The sequence below is a fragment of the Protopterus annectens genome, chromosome 8.part0 (genome assembly GCF_019279795.1).
Source record: "Protopterus annectens isolate FY-2018-M chromosome 8.part0, PAN1.0, whole genome shotgun sequence".
Taxonomy (NCBI): Eukaryota; Metazoa; Chordata; order Ceratodontiformes; family Protopteridae; genus Protopterus; species Protopterus annectens.
Window position 1 is genome coordinate 1,021,643,725 of NC_056741.1, and position 18,240 is coordinate 1,021,661,964.

The window sequence follows — 18,240 nt, forward strand, 5'->3', positions numbered from 1 at the left end:
GGGATCAAGTGTCTGTAAGTCCCCAATGTCTTTGTTTATGAGTTCCATAATGATTCTTTCCATAGCTTTGCAGACCAGGCTGGTTAAGCTTATGGGGCGGTAGTTACCAGGGTCAGTAGAGGTGCCTCCTTTGTGGAGTGGGACTACTGTTGCTGTACGCCAGTGTTCAGGTACATATCCTGTAGTAAGGCTAAGGTTAAATAGCATTTTTATGTGCGGGTTTAGCTCCTCTTGGAGTTCACGTAGCACGCAACCCAGGATACCGTCAGGTCCCATTGAAATTTTGTAAATGAATTTCAGAAAGTCAGTCCTATTCGATATGTAGTCAAAAAATTCTATAAATCTTTCTTCACTTTCTACGCAAAAAAGACAAATATCGCCCAAGAAACATTTGTAAATTACCCAACATTCTTTAAATCTAGAACTGAACACAAATTTCTCCTCCCACCATGAGAGTACCAAGTTAGCATATGTAGGGGCACACATGGCTCCCATAGCAACTCCCTTAGTTTGGCGGAAAACTTCGCCCTCAAAGTATATAAAGTTATTGTTAAGAACCATTTCCAATAAATAAAACCACATAAATTTCTTTCTCTGTAAATTTTCTATCCCTTCTTAGGATTTCTTCAAAAACATCTAAACCTTCCTTATGCGGAATCGAGGTGACGAGATCAATCGCATCAATGGTGATGAAAATAATGTTATTTGTACTCAAGTTATTCCTAGCACTCCTTAAAAAGTCCCACGAGTTCTTTAAAACATGAATTGCTCCTGTGGACATATTTGTAGTTTAAAATCCATGTATTTGGCTCTAGTTTGACTAGCAACCTTGACTGGCCTAAGTGGTGGGTTATCTATGTCCTTATGGACCTTTGGGATCCCAAATATAGATGGGGCCCTAGGTTCTTTATTATGTAAAAATCTGAAGGTTTCTGTATCAATAAACTCTTCAAGCACCAAATCATTAAGGGCTAAATATATTTTCTTATACGCAATATGTATCTCATTTATCAATACCTTAGTGTATTTACTCTGAAGTAATAAACCCATCATTTTACCTTCATATATAATAAAGTCCAGAAGTACAGTTCCCCCACCCTTATCCGGTTTCATTAACCTAATAAACTTAATGGATCTGATAGTCTCCAATAGGGACCTTTCCTCTACTGTCAGGTTAGACCATACTTTGTTTTTAGAAAACGTTTCCTTAATTCTGTTTCCACAGCATTTTCAAAAATTTTTAATTGAGGATGTAGTGGGGGATTCCATGTACTCTTCCTTCTTAAATTTGCACTCATATCTAACTGTTCAGTGTGGTTCACTATAAAAAAAAAAACGTTTTTCAAATCAAAAGGAAGGCAAAAATCACTGAAGTTCTCAAATCAAGTAGTTTTGACAGTGAATGAAAAACAGGAAGTGTATAGAAATAATCACAGAGACATATGAGTTATGCTTAATGAAATATGCAGGAGAAACACAAAATTAAAGGCATTAACAGAGAAAAGATAGGCAGAGCCAATTATTTAATGAAAAGAACTATAGAGTGTGTGTGTGGGATGTCTAGATAGATGCATATATGCATATGTATCTATTTAGCTGTGCGTGTGTGTGCCTGTGTGTGTGTGTGTGTGTGTGTGTGTGTGTGTGTGTGTGTGTGTGTGTGTGTGTGTGTGTGTGTATATATATATATATATATATATATATATATATATATGTGTGTGTGTGTGTGTGTGTGTGTGTAGATAGATACAGAGAGACACACACACACACACACACACACACACACACACACACACACACACACACACACACACACCCACATATACACATAATATGTATCAGTAAACATCTGTCTTATGCCACCTTACTTGCCCTATATATTCAATTAAAAGAAATGGCTCCAAGACAGTTAGTTTACTAACAGTAAAACAGATGTCCGCTAGGTGTCCCCCAAACATTACATGCAAATACCTGTTTAGGATCCCTGCAGACAATGAATGAGTTTAATGCATCAGGAATAAGAAGAAAATACTGTATACTGTCAAAATAAATGGAATGTATAGCGTAAAAGTGAACAATATGAGAAAACTAGGAAATGAAAAAAAAAGTGCATGTAAAGCTACAATACTGTGTGCCATTCCAACGTGAAGCATTTTGATAAAAATAGCCAGTAAGCAGTCAGTTAGAACACCCCAAGCACAGAGTTTATATATTCCAGAACATATATAAAGATCCACAATCACATCATAACAGAAGATCCCCATGTAAGACCAACAAGGCAGAAAAAAAGTCAGAAATGACATACACATGGAAATCTTTGTATTTTTGGTCTGTTCCTCATAAAATCTGTAGTTTTTTTGGCATATCATTGACAACTGAAGTCACTAAATAATGACAAACTTTTGAGTTTCAGACTTCATATTCTTCAGAAAATTCATATTAATGCAAAACCTGTTATTCTAGCAAGTTCTTAATTTAATAAAAGCAATCTTTAAAATATGTCCCTATTTTTGGGCCTTTGACCCCTGATTATACTTGTCTTTGTCCAGATTTCTTGCACTGAGAGATTGAGAGGTATGCCACACGACCAGGGGCAAAGTTGTATAGAAAATATCATATCATACTACTTTAATAATGAAGATACCGATTCTAGCAAATGAGTCTCTGCAAAATAGTCAGCATAATAACCACCCTGCAAAAACTTCAAAAGTATTAGTCTGTACGTAGGAATTAAAAACCTCAGGTGACTAAGAGTCCTCTGGAGACTGCAGCTACCAACTTTAAAGCTGACACATGATCCATTTCTGGATCCAGAGACCCTAAATCATCAAATGAGACTCAGGAGCAGTAATAAGATGCAAACTTATAATCTTATGTTGGTACTTTGATTAGAGGAGTGTATCTGTTAGATGCTGGAAACAGGTGAATGAAAGAAACTGTCAGACAGTGCCTTTTACAGGAGTAGGAAGTGTGGCAGACTTCAGTAATAGGGATGGATTTATTTTTTCTAAAGTTTATTTATTTTACATTTGTTGACCATTTGTTAAAGTTAGTGAATTATAGGGAATAGCAGGTACAGATTAATCACCCCGTTTCCTTTCCCATTTTGCATCATCCACTTCCATTAATATTAGTGTGCTGGAGTTCCTTGTGGATGATCAAAGAGAAGACAAAATGTCAATAACTGCACTAGCATGAACATCAAAAAAAAAGGGGAGAAAAAACTTCCACCAACTCAAAACCAGTAACAATCCAAAAGGTGCAAGGAAGAACTCCGAATACAGGATGTAGTCAACCTTTTATTAAAATAAATGTTCCAGCTTGTCACACATTTTCAGCTCCAAACAGACTTCATCAGAAATATAAATCACATTTCCTCAACTGTCTTAAATAATCCAATTAATTGCAAACCCACCAATCAAGTTCTAAGCTTCATAAATATTAATACATGACATGAAGATATATAAAATGTCACCACAATTGCTTATAAGTACTGAATTACATATAATACATAAATGCACATAATTAATATTGCTCATACCAATATAAATACATTTAAAAATTGTATAAAAAACTTATATGTAAAAAAAATGTATTATATGAAAGAAACCATCTAAACCTATAAATCACATAGCTTCTATATGTGTTTATCTAAAGGCAATGGCACCATCTACTGGTCAATATAAAATACCAAAAAAACACACAGCAAACTACAAGTTATATTAAACTAGTCTAATACCATTACAGGTTTGCTGCTCTAAGTTTTAATAAGGGCAATATGGATAAATGCTCATTCAAGTCAGGATGTTCAAGGTAGGTTTCCCAAGGTCCCCCCTTAGTACCCATAGGGATACTCACAAGAACAAAAAAGCAAAACCTAGCTTGACAACATGTGTTAATGTGTTTAAAAAGCACATTTTCACGTTTCTTCTCCTTATGTCATACTTATGCTCATATATGTGCCTCTTCAACCTTCGCTCAGTTTTCCCAATATAGAATGAACCACATTGGTTACATTCTGCAAGGTATACCACCCTTTCACTATTACAATTGTAATGTTCACTTGCCACCAACTTTTTACCCCTACTAACTAAGTTGATACTATCTTTGTTAGAAATAAATTCACATTGTTGACAACTTCCACACCTAAATGTACCTTTTCGCTTTCTTCTAGAACATCCCCTGTCACCCTTATGGGACTCTAAAAGGCTTTTAACATTTCTAGCCTTTCAGTATATGAATTTTAAAGGTCCATATATGGTCTCATCCATTGCCTCTTTCCATGTAACCCAGTAGTTACCAACAGCTCTTTGTAACTATTTGCAGCTATCTACTGAGCGCTGAGCTGCCATTCCTTCCTTGTTTTCTTTCTTTCATTCTTTTAGCTAACTTTGCATTGTTACTTGTGTAAATTCTCAACATTTTTGATTGATGTAAATACTTATCTATTTCTATGTAATCTCATTCTGGTATATGATTATTTGTCCAGTCTGTAACTGTAATTAAAAAAAAAATGTATAATCAAGTGTCAAGCAAAATTTTCATCCTTTTCTCTCCGGACCTGCAGTGAAAGTGGGTTCTTACCAAGTCAAAAATCATAGTAAGCAGAAAAAGCAAAAAGTCAACACAAAGAAACAAAAAAATAGCAGTGAAAGAAATGGTATGCACAGGTTCCCAATCACTGGCATGTTGGCTCTGAGTATACTATGGTATGTCACAATTTTCAGAAGCCTTTGCAGTAGATAGAATTTACTCTGCAACATAAGCAGTATGTTCAACAAATACTGAAAGGCAGTTACAAATTTCATGGTCAGAAACACTGGACCAGTTTGAGCAGACAGTGTTCTATAATTCACCCCACTATAGATACTTTAAGGTTCTACATCTTAATACTCTACTGGCAGGTCCATTGGTCCTTGCTGAGAAAAAGTGTATACACAGCAGTGGTTATGAAGAGAGGTAGCTTCACAAACTGATGAATTGTATCTGCTGTGGTAATTAATACTTATCCCCACTAAAAGTGTATGCCTCCCACTTTAAGGACTTTATCTGAATGGTTTATTAAACAGCTGAGCAAAGGATTTAAAACTCATAGAATCTAAGCTGCGTGCAATACGTCTCTCAGTGCAGGGCACAATATATAACATTTGTGAACTTTAGACTAATATGAGGTGGCTAGTAGAGGAGTCCTGCCCTGATTTTGAGTTTGTAACCAATGAAGAAGCAACAGACTTGTTTTGGGTGTGATCATTGTCCTTATCATGGTCATTGTTATTAGCAAATACTGATCAGAAATTATTCACTTACGACCTGAGATGTAAAGAGGTTTTGGGGGGTTAACTGATATTGTCTCAATTTTAAACACATTTACTCTAGCCACCTGAGTAATTTATCTTCCAGTCTTTGTTTTTGATGGAGAATGTCATGTTTAATTTCATAAGATTCATTCAATTCATTTAAAAGGCTAAAACTAATTATTAATTTCACAGTCATCTATTACTCTAGTTTAATGTAGCAAATAATAATTTACTCATCTTCCTGACTGCTACAAAATTACTAAAAAAGCATTCAATTTTGAGAGGTACTTTTCAATCCAAACTGATTCCATGTTGGCTCTTGGCTAGGCTGACTTTTCACAGATTCTGCATGCCCCCCCCATGTCTATTTTTTTTCTGTCCAGGTGTTCTACTTTCCTGTCACATATGAGAGATATGCCACATGTGCAGTGGTGATCATCTAAACTGTCTGCAGCTGTGTGTGCACCATGGGTAGGTTGGCTCACTGTACGGGTTAAGTTTCCCTTGTATGTGCCCACTGACTGCCAGAACAGATATTCCCCACATGACCCTGAGTTGACCTCTTCCACTCCTTCCATGTCAACAAACATTTTAAAGAACAATGTGAATGTTAGAAGCAAAGTTCCACCCTTAAATACAAGCCATGTTAACAACAGTGCACATCCGCTTGTTTCTTCAGTGAGCAGTGTCACTATTGAACAAGAGCTACATGGAACTGTTAACCAAAACAAGAATGGCCATTCTTTCCCTTTTCCAATAAACTCTCCTGCCAACAGACGTTTGTTCAGCAGAGGCAGGTCGAAACGCAAACTGAATTCGGACAACATCGACAACCATACCTTGAAGAAAATGTGGCAGAAACCAGCAAGCCCGTAATTTGGAACATTTCTTTATATATATTGTCAGCAGAGGAAATTTCTCTGCTAAACAGAGGTATGAGTTTTATACCAACTCAATTGACTGATATTACAGATTGTATTGTTGATTTAAAAATGTTTACACGTAATATTATGTTAAAAGTGCAATATAAAAATAATGAGACTGTTGGAAAGGGCAATACTCAGTTTAGGAAACCTAGCATTTACATATCAAGTAACATCGCAGCAGTAGAAGTCTTTGAGAAGAAATGTGAAAATGGCATTCTTTCATTATTTAACAACAGGAACATGGGGAAAGTCAATTTTAATTTAAATAGTTTAGAGCGCTTAGCGCTTAGAAACTTATCTTCTAATACTTCAGTAATTATTAAACCTGCTGATAAAGGAGGTCCGACAGTGGTGATGGATAGAAATTATTATGTGAGTGAGATGAAGTCCATGCTCAGTGATACAGAGACTTATAGTCTCATTAATATGGCAGACACTGACGTTATTACACAGAGTCAATAGTACCCTGAATGATTGTTTATTAGGATGCAACATTACCATGGAACAATATAAGTATTTTGTATGTGATAAACCCACTATTCCTTGTTTACAAGGATTGCCAAAAATACATAAAGATGCATATAAACCGCCCTTTAGCCTATAGTATCTGGCAGAGGCTGGTGCACAGAGATTATGTCTATTTTCCTTGAGAAACAGCTTGAAGTGTTTTAAACAACAATAAGTATGTTTTCATTGATACTAAAAATGTTTTACGTGATTTATATTCTTTTGTGAAAGACAAAAATCGTACTTCTTTTTTATTAGTCACTTTAGATGTTCAGTCTTTATTTACTTGCATCCCAAATGATATAGGTATAGATACACTAAAGGAATATCTTTGCATTAATAGTAAATTTAATGCTACATTTATTGAATTATTATGTTTGTTTATGGAAATTATTTTAGAAAATAATGCTTTTACTTTATTTGCAGAAAAAGGGCGTAGCTATGGGCACCTCTAGTGCCAATAGCTACGCTAATATTGTTATGGCCCAATGGGAAGTTGGAAACATACTCACAACATTTTCAGAAGTTGTTTTTTATAGGAGATTTGTGGACAACCTTTTTTTGCTATGGGATGGTGATTTAAATTAATTTTTGAATGTTTATGAATTTTTAAATTCATCTACTTCATTCTTAAAATTCACCACCAGTCATTCTATGAGTTCTATAAATTTTTTGGATGTAACCATTTTTAGGTTACCAGATAATACATTTTCTACCAAAACTTATAGAAAGAGTTGTTATAGTAACAACTATTTACATAGAAAAAGTGTGCATCCACCACATATTTATCGCAACATTATCAAAAGCCAAGGCCTTCGTGCATCCAGGTTAAATGCTAGTGATGCAGACTTTAACAAAGAAACTCTCTCTCTTTCAATGCGATTTAGCCAAAGAGGTTATAGCCAAACAGAAGTTGACACTGTTTTAAACAAGGTAGTAGAGTCGTGTAGTAATGAGGGGAAACCGTATTTTTCAGATAGACTAAGGAAATTCTTTGCAGATTGTCAGAGATGAACATTGGTTTATGATGCCTCTTACACATTCAGGAAACATCCGTAGTATAGAGAAAGTTGTAAAAAATAATTGGTCTATACTAACTACTGACTTAGAAGTAGCGTCCATAGTGGGCGAAAAACCTAGGTTTACATATAAAAATAAAAAGAATCTGAAAAGATTATTATGCTTCCCCAAAGAAGCTACACGTACTGATTTAAATCAAGTAAATGGTATTCTCCCTTGTAAAAACTGCAACTGGTGTAAGTTTATTGATAGTTCGAGTGAGTTTTTACATCCTGATACAGGAAAACTTCTTCATTTCCAGGTCCGAGCTGATTGTAACACCATCCATTTAGTATATTCAGATATATACCACACCTGTAATAGTTTTTATATAGGTAAAACAGATTGTCATCTTTGTGATAGAATAAGAGAACATATTTATTGTATAAACAATTCTATATGCACTAATGCTTTGGCTAAACATATTACACTAAATGATACATCGCATAATTTTAAATTTATGGTTTTGGAGGTAATCTATGACAATGTTCGTGGGGGTGACATAGAGAATAAGGTGGAATCCACTGAACTGAGATGGATCATTAGAATTAGAGGTAATAAAGGTAGAGGGCTGAATGATAAAATATGCATCAAGCCTATTTTAAAGAACAGGAGGTTTAAAAAATAGTGGGTTTAAATAAAAGAATATATGGCTTATATGTTAGGTTTTTATGAAGTGTTTTGTTATTGTATATTCTTACATTTTTATGTACACAAGTTTATTTATGTTTTAGTATATATATATATATATATATATATATATATATATATATATATATATATATATATATATATATATATATATATGCTTGTCAAATGTGGCATGTCTCTTTAATAGATTAATTAAACAATTATTGTTAATGTGTTGCCATTGGCAAGAGAATTCTTTAAAATGTAACAGTCAAAATGGTTTTAGAATGTCTGATGAAGCGGCAAGTCTAAGCCGTGAAAGCGCTCACACAAATAAAACGTTTTTATGATATTTTCGTTGATTTTGTGCCCTGGTTTGCTCTACCAGTATTTTATGATAATTGTTCTACTAACCACAGTTGTCGTTTTAACTGGGAGTGCATTTATACCTCTGGAGAACGTTTATCTTCTTTTTTCTTCATAATATTACACATTGATAGCAGGCTTGATTTTGCAGCTCTAGGTTTGATGCACTGCTCTCAGAAATTCTTTTTAACTAGATATTTGCTCATAGTTCATTATCTGAAGTCAGACATTGAGATTACCTGGTTTGCAAATTAATTAAAAAAACATTCATATGACCAATTCATTTTTAAACATGTCATAGCATCCTCACGTGTAAAACCAAGAAAGCATTTCAAGAAATAAAGGAGCAACTCTTACTTGTATTGATAAATGTCTATTGCAACAGAGGTATGTTTAGGACTTGCGTCACAGGTGTAGATGTTTTGGTCATCCTCTGGAATAAGATCCACATCATGAAAATAGAAGCAGTCCCAGTCTTCCTCTTTCATGGCTTCTTTAAACCCCACATTCAGCAGCTTTCCACGGTTGAAAGTGAAATTGCCTGCCTGAAAGCATAGATACATAAAGGATAAATCATATATGCACACATACAATAAAAATAGCTGTAGCTGTTCCAAAGACCAAATTACCACCATAACAGCTACAAACAAATGCAATCTGAGGGTCATGCTGCTCAATGTAGAAGGCTAAATCTCAAAATGCACTCGCTTGAAGCACTCTTTAAAAATGGAGAACATCGACAAAAATGCTGTAACAGAGACCTGGTTCAAGGCAGCAGAAAGCGCCCCTGCACTACCAGGCTATAGCTCATTCCACACCTTTCAGCCCCAGAACTTGGACCGAAGCTCCAAATATGGTGGTGTTTTCATATTCTTAATGGATGTACACACCTTCAAACTGGTAGCCCAACATAACACATCAGAGATACTTCAGGTGCAGTTAACATTGGGTAAGACAGTCACTCAGGTCATTGCCTGCTATAGGTCTCCAACCATGTCCCAAGACTCACATTCCACATTCCTAGGCACCTTGGAGAATATTAGGGTCCAACCTAACACTTTCATACAGGGCGACTTCAACTACCCCTCCATTAACTGAGAAAACTACTCATGTACCAATACAATTACTCAATGTTTCCTGGAATTCATTAATTCCAATGCCCTGGACCAGATCATTCTTACCCTGACTGGAGATAGCAACATCCTTGACCTAGTCATTACTAGCATGGGTGACTGTTGCTTTACACCAATAGTCAACTCCATCCTGGTTAGATCGACCACAAACTAATCACCTTGGAAATTCATACCCCCCCCCCCCCACAAAGGTAATCGCCATGAAAAACTTTGCCAAAGCTAACTCTGGGCTCCTAAGAACAGAGGTAGCTAACTTCATGGCACCCATGCAAATGGAGAATAGTTGCATGACTGCAGAATCATACATCACTGCACTATACGAACACGTACACAAATGCATGGATCTCACCATACCCAATAGAACCAAGATGCTCTCCTCCAAAGAAAGGAAGCCAATCTGGTGGTCCCTGCCATAAACAAACTCCACAACAGAAGGAGGAAACTGATGCAGAATAAGGTGAAGTCCCAAGACTGGAAAAACTCCCTTATCGGACTCAACAAAAAGTTGAGATCCCTCATCAAATCCTCTAAAGCTAGCTATGAAAACAGAATTGCAGCAGATAGTAAAGACAACCACAAGGCTTTCTATAGTTATATAAAGAATCTCCATGACAATATCCAGATTTGCTCTGATCTACTGCACAATGGTACCACCTACACCGAGCCAACAGATATTGCCAATATACTGGCTGACATATTCAGTGCCAACTTTAGCCCTCCCACCCAAAGGACCAATCACAATACCAGCAGATTGCCAGGCACCCAGTATTACTGCTGCACAGGTTAAAACAGCACTGTCCAAGGCCAAGAATACAGCTTCTATGGGACCTGACAATATCCCTGGCTGTGTTCTATATGAACTACAGAGTGAACTGGCACCTCTCCTGTCTGCCTGTTCAATCACACCCTCACCTCAGGCTTTGTCCCTACCGAATGGTGCACAGCTACAGTCATCTGTCTCCACAAAGAAGGAGCAACTACAGACCCTGGGAACTATCGCCCCATTAGCCTGATGAGTCTGATATGCATAGCTATGGAACACATCGTCATGGACCTAATAAACAAGAATATAGGGAATCTCCAAACTCTGGATCCCGCATAGTTTGGTTTTGTGAAGAGGAGATCATGCCTGCTCAACCTGGTCGACTTCTATGAGTCAGTCACCAGAGCTGTGGATGAAGGCAAGGCAGTTCATGCAGCTGGGTTCCTATCAGAAGACCAAAGATGCATTTTGTCGAATGCGTCTTGGTTGAACTTCAATTGTCAAAAATGCAAAATGATGAACCGGCATATAAGCGAATTCTTTCCCTGGGAAAGAAGTCACTTGGCCACTACCGTCACTTTGCCATTTTTGGCACTGTAGTGCAATCTCAGAGTTGGTATATTTAAGTAGGGGGGTGTGGGGGCGAAGCTTCCAACTTTATGTAATGTTTGAATGTGTCTTTTTTTGGGAACAGCGATTTTTCTTTTTTTCCCTGGGGAAAAAATCGTGTTATGGTAGTTCGATGTGTTGTGAATTCGAACTTTTGAGATCGATATAACAACGTTCGATCATTTGATCATTCATTGTTATAATTTAGACCCATACAGCCTACACTGATCTGGCCAAGGCCTTTTATACTATTCCCCACTCAGGAATCATAGAAAAACTCACTAAGCTAGGCATCAACCCTATATCACTAGATGGGTTGCAAACTGGCTCAGATAGAACCCACAGTGTGAAAGTAGCTGACTCCAAGTCAGACTGCCGACCTGTCATGAGTGGAGTCCCACAGGGTTCAGTCCTGGGTCGTCTCCTGTTTGGTATCTACTTCTCTGAAGTCCAGACCAACATGAATGGATTCTGGTTGACAAGGTTTGCAGACGATTGCAAATTGGGAGATTTTATTAACTCCCCAACTGATGCTGACATCCTACAGAAAGGCCTCACTGAGACCAATGACTGGTGTCAGAACCATGGCCTTAAGCTCAATGTCAAAAAATATGTCATCATCCCCTTTGAGAAAAACCTGGTTCCCATGAATTACCACATCGATGGTAGTCCACTGAATACAGAAGGAGTTATAAGAGATCTGGGAACACAGGTTGACAGCAGCCTCTCTTTTGACCACCACATTGGCACTGTGGTCAGAAAGTCCTTCTATGTGGTACATCTCATTACTAAAGGTTTTGCATCCAGGAAGAAAGAGATCATTGTCTCCCTCTACTTTTCCCTCATTAGGCTAATCATCGAGTACAATACCCCATTTGGCATGTACCTCACTAGACACCTGCAACAACTGGAGAGGCCACAAAAGTACCTCACAAAGAGGATCCTAGGCCTTAAACACTTGTCCTATATGGACAGACTCAAAAAATTCCAGCTATTCACTGTCTCATATTGCCTACTTAGAGGAGATCTCTGCTTGACTTACAAAGCCATGTCTGACCCAGCTCTGTTAGAAATGCTACATCTAAAGAAATCCCAATCCCTCCACACCACACGCTCCAGAGACCTCAACCTCATTATCACAATAAACAGAACAAGCTGGAGGGACAGGTTGATAACCCAGAGACTGCCCATGCTATGGAACAGACTTCCCATACAGGTCAAATAGAGCACCTCACTGGCCCTCTTCAAGAGAAATCTTGATGAATGGATGGGAAATAGAAAATTCACCTTGGGGATCACTCCAGTGGCTCTACTTGACAGAGGCACTGGAACTAAGGTCGGGTGGCATGATGCAAGGGTAATCCTATGGGCTAGGCTTGTAAAGGCTCTAGGGCCATTAGCCTAGTACACACCTAAACATTAGAGGTCCTCAATCACAATCCAACATTTTTAACTTGCTGAACACTTACTCATTACAGACAAGTGCACCTCCAGGCATTTCTGCAGTTACCCCCCTCTGAGCCTCTAGGCATCAAATATTGCTTGTTCATATTAGCATTCATAATTCCAAACCATGCTACATACAAGGCATCACAATATTTTATCTTGAAGCATACATGATGGCAAACACAATTGTATTGATAATTGACCTCTGTTAATGAGTATTTGTTAGAACTGTAAGGTGATAACTTCATTTTTAAAGGCTCAAGCCATACCCACTGAGAGTTAAAGGTACACACTCAAAACAGCTGTACTGGAGGGAATGAGTTAAGCTAATCTCAGAATAGATACAGAGAATAGCTTCTTATCTTAATGGTCAGTATTGCAACATTTTAAAATGAATTTTTAAATAAAATGTAGTTCCTCATTTTTAGATTTGTTGACTATTTCTGGGGCAATTGCAAACATTTTATGACAACATGAATAGACTGGAAGTGTGTTTTAGCAAGTATGCACTTATCAGTCTAAGTGTGGGACTTCTGGGAGAATATTTTACACTGGTAGAATCACTGCTAAACCTGTTTAGAAAATGGTCAGTTTGTTCTGTCTTTTTGTCTCATGCCAGAGCCCAGGATCCAATTTGAAAAGAGTTAAACTATCCTAGTTTATTTTATTTTCATTTATACTTATTTATAGAGCCAAAGCCACAGATTAAAGCTAAATCCAAAAAAAAAAAAAAAAAAAACCCAAAATAAAATAATATGCATTATTATTCCTTTTGGGAAAGCTGATATTCCTGCTAACTACATTATAGCCAACCCCCCCCCCCCAATGTAGACCCAGCGGTATATGATTTCAATACTCAGGTTGTTAGCAATCTGAATTTTGACCACTGAGCATCCACAGTAGTGAGGAAATCCATTTATGTGACACATCTTAGAAGTAAAGGCATCGCATCTTGTTTTAAGAATGTTATAATTCCATTATACTCAGCCCTCATCAGACCAATAATTGAGTACAATGCTCCCTTTTGCATGTACCTCACCAGTCACCTGCAACAACTGGTGAGGCCACATAGGTTTCTCACCAGGAAATTACAGCGTACACAAAACAAGTCTTACATGGCAAGACCAAAAGCCAGGTTGCTAAGGGCTGATCTGTGCCTGACGTACAGTGCAGTCTCTGACCCGGCCCTGATAGAAATGCTACACATTCGTAAATCAAACTGCATGAGGATCACTCACTTCATTGATCTTAACCTTGCCTCTGACATAAACAGGTCATGCTGGAGAGGTACATACATCTCCCACAGACTGCCACTTCTCTGAAACAAACTTCCAATTCATGTGAAACAGAGCCCCTTCCTGACCCTCTTCAACACAATCTAGATCAATGGATGGTTGACCACAAATTCACTCCTGGGGTGGTACCCATGTCCTTCCTGGACAGAGGAAGTTGGTATTAACTAACTATCATAGACCATTACCTCTACAAACTTCACTCACCTAACCACAGACAATTTGGACAACTCGGGATAAATATGGCTAGGCTTGTAAGGGCTCTAGGGATATTAGCTTAGCAACCGTCTATGAACCTATTTATCCTTTGTTGAGCTATGCTAGCAACTTCCTTTCAGGGGAGGCCAGAGGTAGTATTTAAACTATGAGGGGAAATTTGGCCCAGACAATGGGGAACTTCCTTTACTTGTCACTGTTGTGAGTAGAACTTATTTGGAGAAGCACGTCCTGTTTCTGTTCCAGGTGTAGCTGCAGCCTGGAAGAATACAGAAGCAGATGGAGAGAGCAAAAATGATGGAGTGGTGAAAGAAATGAAGGAGAAAGCAAATATTTAAACTGGAGAATGAGTGCAGGATTCTGTTCAAATAATACTGTTTGATGGAGATGAGTCAGCAAATGATGGATGTATTATTACAACCCTCCAGTCAGGAAGGTTGTCGGATGATTTACTTAAAGAAATGGTGCCACAGAGTGAGACAGAAAATGAATGAGATGCTTCAGAGGGGGACGTTATGAAGAAAATACAAAAAGAGGAGGCCGAGACAATCCTGATGAATTGTGGTGAGATGGAAACAAAAACATATACAGAGAAGGCAAAAGTGGAGTAGCAGAAAAAAAGGCAAAAGAAAATGAAAAACAGAAGTATGTGGTATGGATTCAAAGTTAAGAAGACAAAGAAATGAGCAGGTATGAAGTGTGGGACAATTTAATAACTTATTTAGGTGTAAAAGCACATTAGGTAAGAGCATTTATTCTTATTAACAAAGAGAAATTTTGTGACTTTATATATGAGAATGTTTTTTCAATGGAAAATTTTCTTAGAAAATATGAAAAAGAAAGACTGTAGTCCATGGAATCTTTATGTAATAAAAGCACTGAACATGGAAACAAAAAAGGAAGATTCACGTACAGCTTCAAACAGGTAGAAAGAGTGTCTTTGAAAGGACATTTAAAAGCTTTATGTAAAGAAGTGCTGGACATTGCAAAAGTTTATGTCAAAATGGGTTTATGGACTGGTGGCTAGGATTGTGATACTGTGTTAAAAATAGAAAGAGAAAAAATGAGACATATACCAAGCATGATAGATGTGTGGAAAAGAAGGACATTTGATAAAGTAACTGTGACAAAAGAAAACATATTTGTGGGGAAATGGGACATGATGCAAAAAAAATGTTAATTCAAATGTTACAAATGTAACAAAATTGAACATTTATGGATGGATTGCAAAAATGAAAATAAGAGAAAGGAAGAAGCAAAAGATGAAAATTAACAAAGAGAAGAAATTTTAGAAGTAGTAGAATAGAAAAAAAATTATATAAGAAAAAATCTAAAGAGGACATAGAAGAAGGTTCTGAAATAAATGATGAAGACATAAAACGGGAGGTAGTGAAATTAAAAAAATAAATTCTATTGGAAAAATTGTAAAACAGAAAAAGAAAATTTAAAGGGACAAATACAAAAGAAAAAAAAGAAAAGAATTGAATGAAAAAAGAATATCAATAGCTAAAAATTGAGGCTTGGTATAATGGTTAAGGTACTTGACTCAGTGTTTGATTCTCACCTTTGGGAAGGAAATTGGTTAGGCTTAAAGTGTCCTGTTGAGAAAGCTAGCCTAGTAATTAACTATGAACTTATGAATCTAAGGGAAAATGAAAATCTTAGAATGCTTTCTGTAAACATGAATAATATTACAAATATAGTAAAAAGACACAAGATTTTTTACAAATGAAGAAAGACTATAAACAGAGAAACAGGAATCTGGGAAATGAGTGATGTCCTGGAATAGCTGTAATCTGTAGAAATACAGTAAAGATATTATATGTAACTTTAGCAAAAATGGGAAGATTAACCAGTTTAGATTTAAAATGGATAGAACAGCATGCTGAATTATAACATTATATGTGTATGCTAATTGTAAGGAAAGGAAAATGTATTTCATCAGATTTTAAACTATATAGTGATAAATATGAATATTACAATTACAGGAGATGTTAATTGTGATTTAAGAGCCAAGCGTAAAAAAAAAAGGAAATTATATAAGAAAAATGTTAGAAGTTATACAATGTGGTAAGTTAAAACTTTTGGGACAAAAAATCATGGACTTACAAAAGGGGTATGTATAGAATTAAAATAGATTATTCTATAGTATCAGAATGTTTAGTTGTTTAGTAGTAGAAACAGGATTTTCTGAACATCTTGGAACATGGCTAGAGATAAAGGAAGGAAAGGAATATAGAAAAATAAACAAATAAATAAATAAAAAAGTTAAATGAGAAAGCATGGAATGAAGAAAAAAGATATTATTAATAGTTATGAAAAGATCATATTACTATGAGAACATTTTATAAAAAATGGTCTGAATGGTGGATGATATTTAAGGAAAATATAAAAAATGTTTTTATAGTGGGAAAAGTTGAAAAATAAAAATATAAAAGAATATATAATGATGCACTGGAAGATTTAGAACATAATGATAGAAATAATTTAACAAAGAAAAAGAATCATATGAAAGAAATCAAGAAAAAAATACAAGAATTGTTATATAAGCAAAGATATTTTTTACAAGGAAAAAGAGAATTATTGAGTTACTTAAGCAGATTAGTAAAGGAACATGGTAGTGTAATGACAGAAATAAAAAATGTGAAAGGAGAAATAGAAAGAACCTAGGAAAATATTATGAATAGTAGTACTGTATGTACAAGAAATGTTTAAGGAAAAATGAAGGCAGTGAAAAAAACATAGAAAGTAAAAAAAGAAAATTAAAAAAAAGTTAACAGAAAAGAGAATAAAGAGTTGGGAAAGGCGATGTCTTTAAATGAGCCAAATAAAGTATTATAACAAGTAAATACAGAATTAGCTGAGACACAGATGGAATACGGTATGAAATCTTTAAAAATGTAAGGTTCTGGCAAAAAATGTTTTTAAATATTTTGAATGAATGGTTAAATGACGGTTTTTATGTATAAAGAATTATGTAGTGACCTCAAACAGCATCTCAAAGCAAACTGGCTTTGCCCATGCTCTAACCCTGATTAATGTTATAAACTGAAAGCATAAGCTGTAAATACCATAACATGTAAGTACTTAATCAAGCTTTGTTTCCTAACCAAGCTATGTTTCCATTTCTTGATGTCTTTTTGCTTAAAAGTGTGTCAGACCATGAGAATTTGTGAGTCCCTATGTGGGAACATTACTAAACCTCTGTACAAAATATGCTGTCCTACATTTTCTAGTGTTATCTAAAGTCTTATGAAACTTATGTAATATTGTCTGTCTGGAACTTTTCTCCCCAAGCATCCACTGAAAATGGACATGTATCCAGTCAGATTATCCCGGTAAACAAATGTAAAATAAATAATAAATAGTGGAATACTTAAATTCATATGGAAGAAAGAAGATAGAAGTTAATTAAAAAACTAGAGACCAGTAGTACTGAATAATAATGATTATAAGATCTTTATGAAAATAATACAAGAGTGTTTGAAACTAAAATGGAAACTATTATGCAAAACAGCATATATAGTATAAAGGGGAAGGATTGTCAAACATTTTTAATGATAGTTAGAGAAATTGTGGATGATATTATGAACAGAAAAGAAAAAGAGAAAATCATGATAGGAGACCTTAATAAGGCATTTGACACAATTGTATATGAAATCGTATGGGCAACAATGAAAAATGTAATATAAGTGAAAAAGTTAGGAAATTATGTATGTCAGAGTATAGTAATCATAAAGTAAAAGTACTTATAAATGGCTAGTTAAGCCTGGAGGTACATATGAAGAGTGGTGTAAGACAGGGATGTCCAATGAGTTGTATACTATTTGCATTAGTTATGAATGTGATAGTATTTGAAAGAAATTACAAAATGAAAGAGGTAGGATATAAAACACCTAAAGGGTTAAGAATTTCAGATCTAATAACATATGCAGATGGCATTATAATTGGAACAAAAACAAAATTTGGATAAAAGAAGTAATAATTTGCACAAAT

The 18,240-nt window shown here is 35.8% G+C and overlaps 1 protein-coding gene across 1 annotated transcript in view; it reads right to left on the minus strand.

Annotated features, from left to right (window-relative positions):
* Positions 1–18,240, minus strand: part of LOC122808058 (beta-1,4-galactosyltransferase 3-like) — a 213,210-nt gene that overhangs the window by 133,042 nt on the left and 61,928 nt on the right. The window contains exon 3 of the mRNA XM_044079041.1: positions 9,143–9,330. Within this exon, the coding sequence (XP_043934976.1) occupies positions 9,143–9,330 (188 nt within the window). The remainder of the gene's footprint in view (positions 1–9,142; positions 9,331–18,240) is intronic.